Source organism: Epinephelus moara, chromosome 3 (assembly GCF_006386435.1).
Source record: "Epinephelus moara isolate mb chromosome 3, YSFRI_EMoa_1.0, whole genome shotgun sequence".
Taxonomy (NCBI): Eukaryota; Metazoa; Chordata; class Actinopteri; order Perciformes; family Serranidae; genus Epinephelus; species Epinephelus moara.
This window is the reverse complement of record NC_065508.1, coordinates 17,184,881-17,193,853: the sequence shown is the minus strand read 5'-3', so window position 1 is coordinate 17,193,853 and position 8,973 is coordinate 17,184,881. Positions and strand designations below refer to the sequence as shown.

The window sequence follows — 8,973 nt, the reverse complement described above, 5'->3', positions numbered from 1 at the left end:
CAAATTATCCAAGGGTCAAAATGGTGGTGATGGTCCAGGATCAACTCAAACACTGCAATATTTAAATAGTTTTGAATAGGCTGTTAAAAAGGAGGAAAAATGTGTCTATCACAGGTCTTTGCAACTGCAAATGATATTGGCGAGCTTACTTATTAGTATGCCTACTTAGTTAGCAAGCTAACTTGATAATATTCTGGTCCATCAGTAAGCTTAGGCTACTAGTTAGCATAGCCTACCTAATTAGCAAGATAACTTGCTGACCCTGCAGTAGCTTATAAGGTTTTTGTTCAATGTTACTGAGCTTTTTGTTCAATTGTACTAACTTAATTAGAAAACTAGCTTTGCTCTGAAGAGGCACAAAGGGATTTTGAAAGAGCCACAGGAGCAGCACACTGATGATGTCAGAGATGCTGTGATTGTTTGATTGCAGTGTTTGTCCTGGAATGCAATGTAGGATGGTGATACAGGAGCATGTCCTATTTGGCAAAATCACATAGTGCATGATATTTCCTACAGTAAACAAAATGCAGTGGTGGATATTCAAACGTCAAACAATTATAAAAGAGATGCTGAATGAGGAACATGTGGAACAATGCTCTCTCAGCTCTCATTAAAGAGATTATGACAGAAAAAGTGGTGACATGACCCTGCCCTCTTTACATGAGGGTTAAAATGGTGGTTAAAATTGGTTAAAATTTGCCGGACATGTTCAGGCAGGCATTGACATGTATTGAGTTATTTTTCTGGCACAGGAACATGTTGTGCAGGGAACAAGATTGGCTGGCTAGCTGGGAAAAGGTGAACGACCTCAGTGCCATTCACCTCTCCATAAATATACAGCAGATAAAGTTGTAAGAGTCTCAACACCCAGTTTTACGTTGGGAAGAGGAAACCCTTTGAGCCCAGTGAAGCTTTATTATAAAAGATAATCCAAGGTTTTCTAATCTGAAACTTACTTTTTAATTTTTATGTCCATTTATTTATCTATGATTAGTGCCCCTCTTTGATGTATTGCTGAAACTGAATTATAAAACAGACATATTCCTCATGCTTGAAGGACATTCCTTTATCGTTTTATACCCTTTTATAATTAGTAGGAAGGAAATAACACACATTGTCAAGGTTAATGTTATCCTGTCTCACTTGCTCATCTCACGACTCCCAACTCTGACCTTTGTGTTATTTTAATTACTGTGACCTCAGTCTGTGAATGAATGAGCGACAGTCACTTACGGAGGTGTTCTCATAAACTTCTAAGCTGTCATCCCACCTTCACTCCTTAGAAGCCACCTAAAGGGTAAAGTACACACGCAGTTAAGTCTGCTACTAGAATCCACCGGCAGACACTGCAATGTAACGGGAAACAGAAACAGTAGTAGTAGACCTTGTTATTTTACAACTGATCAGGTTTCACAGAGGTCATTTAATCCAGGATATAAAGTTCAATTTAATTTGTCTAGAGAATTTCTTCTTAAACTTAAGTCTATTAGTGAATTTCTCAGGAAGAATACTTCGACACCATGGAGGAAGCCCTCAACAGCACCATCGATCCAGCTTGTTTACAAGAGCCCCCGCTAGCTATCGACGTGATAAAACGTAAGTGACCTGCATCACCACATCCTGCTTGCTGATAATGTTTCTTTATCAACAAGTCTGAGCTAATGACATTTGGAATTCACTCAGCAGTGTAACGCGAGCAGCTGTGTGTGGGTCTAGTATTTTTTCAGCGTATGTCTGTGTTTGTGTGTGTTATCATGGCAAAATGTGGTCTTTGAGACATCTTCTGTGGCAGGAATTACCAAGGGAGCAGTTCTTAGTACTTTGCTAGGTGTTTGAATATCTGTCTGTCTGTATGCGGACAGATTTTGTCACAGCAATAATGTCACAAAGAAGCAGTCACCAAACTTTAGAGTTTTGTAATTGAGATCATAATGAAGGCCGAGTTTAAAGTTGAGTGTGATCTTAAAACATGCTCACGCCAGGGGCGTCGGTAGCGTAGTGGATAGTGCCAGCGCCCCATGTACAGAGGCGATGCCAGCAGTCGCAGGCTCGACGATGCCAGCAGTCGCAGGCTCGACTCCGGCTTGCAACCATTTGCTGCGTGTGAACCCCCCCCCCCCCTCACCCCACCTCACTCTGTCGTGTTCAAAAGCCTGAAAAATTAATCACGTACTAGCACACTATGTTCTCATTAAAATAACTTCACACAGGACATGAACAATGTTCACCCACACACACACACACACACTTTACGCCCCTGGCCCACATTCTTTATTCTTTTTAAGTTGCAGATCACTGTATCACGTATAGTGTGTATATAGTGTGTCTCTAGTTTCTTCTTTTATTTGCCTCTGTTTCTAAAATACAATGTTCTGCACATTTTTGACTTAACCTCCTCCCCCCCTCTCTCTGTTTTCAATCAGAGCTGGATGTGTTTGGCTTGTGCCTGTACTCCATGCTCACCTTCATGTCCTGCATCTCCCTGCTGCTATACCTGGAGCAGTGTGTCTATATTTATAAAAAACTGCCCTACCCCAAGAAGACAACCATCATTTGGATAAATGGTGCAGCACCAGTAAGCATTCGGACCTGTTTTAGTGTTATAATATAATAATAATAATTTTAAAACCGATAGAAAATAATCATTATAAACCACTTTATTTGTAAAGTAAGTCTCCAGAACTTGGGCACAAGGCCTTATGAAATACAACATGAAATCTAATTGTACGCACATTCTTGTGTTTCTCTGTTTTAGGTCATTGCTGTTATGTCTTGTTTTGGGATGTGGATCCCGAGGGCAGTCATGTTCACAGACATGACGTCTAACAGGTACGTTTTCACTCAACTTCACCAAAATTAGTACTCAGGGCTCAGGGCAAAGTACTGTCTCATAAACCGGAGTCTTTTTTTTCTTTGATATTTTAAAAAAAGCTGAAAAATGATATTGAATCCGATATGAATCTGTATTTACGGATGTTCTCTTCTGCTCTTGTTTCCTATCGATACTCATTGGTAACTAGGGGTAGCTACTGATAGCTACCAGGGGAAACAAAAGCGCACTTCCTTTGTGCTGTAACTTGAGCCTTTTTTTTTTAATACCCAGTGGGAGACATAATTGCATGTTGAAAGCAATGCTGATGGTGTCATTATTCTATAGCCATTACATTGTGTAATCAAGATTGACTTCATGATGATAAGTTCATCAAAAAACTCTCCACTTTAAATGTCAAAAACTAGCAGTAGCCAGTGTTTGTTAAATGTCTGTTATCTTAAAGCTGTGACCTGTAAGTCTCACTTTGCAGTAAACTCATTACTACTGTTATCATATCAGCTTCCAGGTTATAATAGTAATCCATTCTTTCCTTTATTATGTTTCCCTCCATATAACATTAATATAAGATAATATAATATTAAATTATATTTCGTATAACAGCCTTTATGCCAGGCTGTAATTCTAAATAAGTCAAAACTAAACAAAAAAATCACACAAACCTGGTTGCTACATTTTAATAAAATCCTGACCTCACCTGAGTGCTGTGCCCATAAATGTCCTGAACAAAGCAAAATAAGAGGAGAACAAGAGAATACAGCCAGAAGGCAGAGTCTCTGCAGATACATACACCACCACTCACTTCTAGTGGATCAGAATGGCCGATGTACAAATTGTTTCTAGTGGTTGCTTCATTACAGCATTTTAACATTGTGCCACCCAATTCGGTGATTGGCCTGGTATGCACAAATGCACAGCATGACTTTAAATCACAAATAACACAGTTTAAAAAACAATTGTAACCATTAAAACATATTTATTTATAATGGAAACCTTAACCTTTAATTTGTTGCTGGTCAGAATATTCCAGCACAAATTATGCCAGAGAAATACAGCAGAGAGTGAAAGGTTTGCCCGATGGATCTGCTATACAAGATGACTTGAAGCCTTGTATAGATTAAGTGAAGGACAACAGTTATACCACTTGGTGAATCATTACACACCAAGACAATGCTACATCTTCAACCAGCATGTGTCATCTCCAATAAAATGAACAAAATCTTTATAGGCTTTTGCCGACTGCAGTGATGTATTTATGTGCTTTCTGATTTATGAGATTTATCAGCAGAACAGCATATTTAACAGCAGGGTCAACATCCTTTAACAAGGGTTAATTTGTTCTCACATGTCAAAGGTAGATGTGTTTTATGTGATAAATGAAAAACGTGTGTCATATGGCTCCCTTGCTGAAAAAGCTTGAATATACCATCACGTACAGTGAAGCTAAAGTGTGGTGCTCCAGAGTGATTATTGAGAATTATTACATATCTGGTGTCTATAAACTGATCTAAATCTGTTTTCCTTCTCTGTGTAGTTATTTTGCAGTCGTGGTGTATAAAGTCTTGGTTCTGCTGGTTGAGGAGTTTGGGGGCAGCACTGCTTTTCTGAACCGGTTTTCCGGTAAACCATTTAGGATCAGAACAGGACCCTGCTGCTGCTGCTGCGTCTGTCTTCCTCTTGTGCCCATGTCACGGTATTTATACAAATACACTCTGTGTGTTACTGTTCCAGCTCCAATAACTCAAGCCTGTGCTCTTTACTGCCCATAAACTGAGTTTTTTTAATGATAATTTAATCCTGCTCTTAATTATTTTCATTACTCCTTTAATACTGACTGCATATTATATTATGATTGTGTACATTTCTACTCTGGATCTTTTTTTGGGTGGGATCATTTAGGCGACTGTTATTCATCCTGAAGCTGGGTGCTCTACAGTATGCAATCCTTAAGACGGTGCTCTCTGTCCTCTCCATAATATTGTGGACAAATGGCAACTTTGACCTCTCTGATGTAAGTATTTAAAATACTTCTCTATGCATCCAATTGACGACATGACATTGAAATATTTCTTTGCTCCTTTTTCAGTTAGAGATCACTGGTACAGCCATTTGGATCGGCCCATTCCTTGGCGTTCTCACTCTCACCTCCCTCTGGCCTGTTGCCATCATCTTCATGAACACTAACGGCTTTCTACGCACCCTCAAAATTGTCCCAAAGTATGCCATGTACCAGGTGAGTCAACACAACCAATATCATATGGATGCTGAACCCAATTTCCTCCCAATGTTCCATTGGTTAGTGAATGTATTAAAAACAGAGTAGAAGGTGGCACCTTGTATGGTAGCCTCAACCACCAGTGTGTGAATGGGTGAATGCGACTCGTAGTGTAAAAAGCACTTTGGGTGGTCAGATGACTAGAAAGGCGCTATACAAGTGCAGGTCCATTTTACCATGTGTTTGGGAAGTACTGAGCATAAGACTGGATAAATGAGAGTTGGATTATACTGCACAAGTTGTGTGACAGTTTGTAAACGGATGTTTTGATACAGTCTTGCTTTTGTTAAATGTAAATTAAAATGTAAATCCCCATTTAATGAAATTCATCAAGAACTTTCTCCATTTTTGAATTCTTTATTGACTGTGGAGGCATGCGAGAAAAATGAAGTTTTCCTCACAAATTTAACTTAACACTCGGTGAGTAACTGATATACAAATGATCATTTTATGGGTGAAGTATTCCTTAAAAGGTCCAGTGTGTAAGATTTAGGGAGATACATTGGAAGAAACTAAATATAATAAGTATGTTTTCTTATAATCATCTGAAAATAACAGTTTTCGTTACCTTAAACTGAGCTGTTTATATCTACATACAAAGAGGGTCTTCTTCCATGGAGTCTGCAATATTGCACCCCACATGTTCCTACAGTAGCCCAGAATTGACAAAACAAACAACAGTTCTAGATATGGCCATTTGAATTTTTGCATTTTCATACTGGCCACCATAGTTCCCCACAACCTTGGCACATGGGATCGGTTTCATTTGCTGCAGTACTCAAACTCAACACTAGATGCCACTAAATCTTACACACCACACCTTTAACACCGGTCCCATTGACTGTCGTTGTATTTCTTTGGTGCCATAACACATAAAATATTCATATTTAGAGTGCATTTTAGCTGCATGTACACCGTATGTACAATGTGTAACTCATCAGGTGTTGTGTTTTCTTTTCAGCTAGTACTTGTACTGAGTCAGCTGCAGACATCAATCATTAACATCCTGGCTTTAGATGGGACCATCGCCTGCTCCCCTCCCTTCTCTTCTCAAGCTCGTGCCTCCAGTAAGAAACATCTCTGAATGTCTGCTGCTAACATGTGAGGTGAACTAATCCATCTGAAACCCTGATTTTGTTCTCTCTCCCTCCCTGTCCTGCAGTGCTAAATCAGCAAATGATGATCATGGAGATGTTCATCATCACTTTGGTCACTCGGAATTTGTACCGTCGTACATATGACCCACTTCCCCCTGAGGAACATGACAACGACCAGAATGCTAAAGCCGCCCTGCAGGCTTGTCTCGTGGAGCATGACGTCTGAAAAAGGAGACAGTGACGAAAGAGTGGGCGTCAGCACTGCTCTTAAATGATGTATCGCACCATCAAAGTTTAGAGATCATCAAATAGTCATAAGTCTGATATTAAGTTTTTATTTTTACCTAATTTTTGTCACTTAAATTTAAGAAGAGAGAAAACAGCACTCCTCTTCTGACTTTCAGCCCTATTTTCTTTGTATTTTTATGTCTGTGCAGAAAATATGAAGCTACTGCCAGTTTAGACCTGTCGCCAGAAGAAAATGTTGGTAATGTTCGTTTCAGAAAAACCACAAATAAGTTGTATTTGCATGTTTCATACGTATCACATCAACATTTTCAAAGTGATGTAATATATGAGCTGACTTTGCCAATGAAAGATGCAGAGGATGATGGATGCTGTGTCACATGGGCCAGATATCTGCCAAGCTGCAGACCACTGCAGACCCCTCGAGACCAACAAACAACAAAAAGTAGTTGTGATGCAATGTCAATGCATGCAGAAACATGCAATGCCAACATTTTTTCTGACAATTGGGTTGGGTTCAGCAGTTAGCATGGTACAACAATTAGAAATGGAGAATCGGCTAGCCTGTCTCTGTCCAAAAAAATCATCCCAACAGCATCTCTAAAGCCTACTAGTGGTTTTCAGGAAGTTATGCGCAGGACTTTTTCTTGACTGTGCGCAGTGACTTCCTGGAGTCATTACATCCCATACAGTATTTAGGCCACTGTACAGATATAAAAGTGGTATCAATCATCTCATCTAAATCTCTGTAAGAGAGCAAATATGTGTATTTATCACAATGACAAAGTATTCTTTTAAGCTTCACTAGTTTCAGAGCATTACTGGAGACACTGGGGATTTTCAGACTGTAACTAGGATCTGCAGGTGGGGAGCAGAGCCTTCCTACAAAATCCAGAATATACAGAGAAGTGTAACAGCATGCTGTGCAGTGTTTGTATACATGTCATACTGGAACTAAACAGAGAGGAAGAAAGGTTTAAAAATTGGAAAAGTGGTCCTTTGGTTGGGAGTGTGCAGGTTTATGAATTTTAGTTTGCATCAGAGTGTTATTTTTACATTTGCCTGGAGAACGGTAAATAAAAACACCTATTTATTTGTGTTATAGTGTGTGTGTGTGTGTGTGTGTGTGTGTGTGACCTTGATTGTCTTTGCACATGTACGATTAAATTGGGTGGCTATCCTTGCCAGTGCAAGGGATAAAAAGAGCATGATTACAAAATAAGATGAATAAAATAGGCTATAACTATGAAAAGAAAACAAAAAAACACAACAACATATAAAACAAAACATAGCACATATGCCCACACACCATATTGCATATTATGCTTATGGGTGATACTATCATATAGACTATCATATGCACATCACAGTGTATTTCAGGTGTTCATGTTGAGTGCAGTAATGGATCTGGGATAGAAACTGTTTTTCAGTCTGTTTGCCTGTGACTTAATGGCCCTGAAACACCTTCCAGAAGGTGATGGCTCAAACAGGTGATGTCGCCGTGGGATGAGTCCTTGAAAAAGCCACGTGCTCTAAATGTCCTCAAGGGAGAAGCAGAGAGCAGCCGATGGTTTTTTGTGGGCTGTGGAAATTATCTTCTGGAGTGCTTTTCTTTGTGCTATGGAGCAACTGGCGAACCACACAGAGATGCAGTAACACAGCACACTCTTGATGGAGCAGCAATAGAAGGACACCAGCAGTTGCTCAGCCAGGTTGTTCTTTTCGATGCTGCTAAGGAAATGGAGACAATGCTGTGCCTTCTTCACAAGCGCAGTGGTATTTGCATTTCATGACAGGTCACCATCCACGTCTTAAGTGCTACTGTCATAGGCAACTGGACTTACTTGAGTTTCTTGAAGACGTTCACTTCTCATCCAAGAGGCTTCTTCAGTTCTAGCTCTAGGTATTAAGTTGTCATCATCCATCATCCATCATGTACACCCAGGAACTTCAATACTCTCTCCACGCAGTCTCCGTTGGTGTGGATGGGATTGGGATTAGATTTTTTTCCCTCTTTACTAGATGATCAGTTCTTTGGTTTTGGCGCAAGGACAACCTGGTTCGTGTTCAGGACCGGGTTGTCTCTATGCACCACAGTTGTATCATACGCTAACTCGATGATGACATTGCTCAGGTGTGTGGGTTTGCAGTCATCAGTGTAGAGAGCGTAGAGTAGGGGGCTCAGCACACATCCCTAAGGAGAGGCGGGGCTAAGACTGAGGGCTGTGGGGAGATGGGGATCTATTCTAACTTCTGAGAGCGGTTGAGTAACAGATGATATGTGAAAGTCCTTAGTCTAATGGTTTAGTGACCAGTCTGTGGTCATCACAATAATGGTGACTTTGGTCAAGGTGTGGGCATGTTCGAGAAAGGCCTACATTGACCTCTGATGATTTTTTGTACTCTCATGGGAAGTAAATGCAAACACAGTATTCAGTTACAAAGCCCAAGTTGCATGTATTCACATATACTGACAATCGAAGCACTGATACAAATTGGTAAAAATTATCTGTTCTTTCTATTGT

General features: G+C 40.0%; 1 protein-coding gene across 1 annotated transcript; it reads left to right on the top strand.

The window, feature by feature from the left end:
- Nucleotides 1-1,219: 1,219 nt before the first annotated feature.
- LOC126387892 (organic solute transporter subunit alpha-like) lies at nucleotides 1,220-7,577 on the top strand. Its single transcript, XM_050040642.1, has 9 exons — nucleotides 1,220-1,297; nucleotides 1,503-1,596; nucleotides 2,424-2,575; nucleotides 2,756-2,829; nucleotides 4,365-4,523; nucleotides 4,730-4,841; nucleotides 4,917-5,063; nucleotides 6,067-6,172; nucleotides 6,268-7,577. Exons 2-9 carry the CDS (start codon nucleotides 1,521-1,523, stop codon nucleotides 6,426-6,428), a joined length of 987 nt encoding a protein of 328 aa, XP_049896599.1. The 5' UTR covers nucleotides 1,220-1,297; nucleotides 1,503-1,520; the 3' UTR covers nucleotides 6,429-7,577.
- The last annotated feature ends 1,396 nt before the right edge of the window (nucleotides 7,578-8,973 follow it).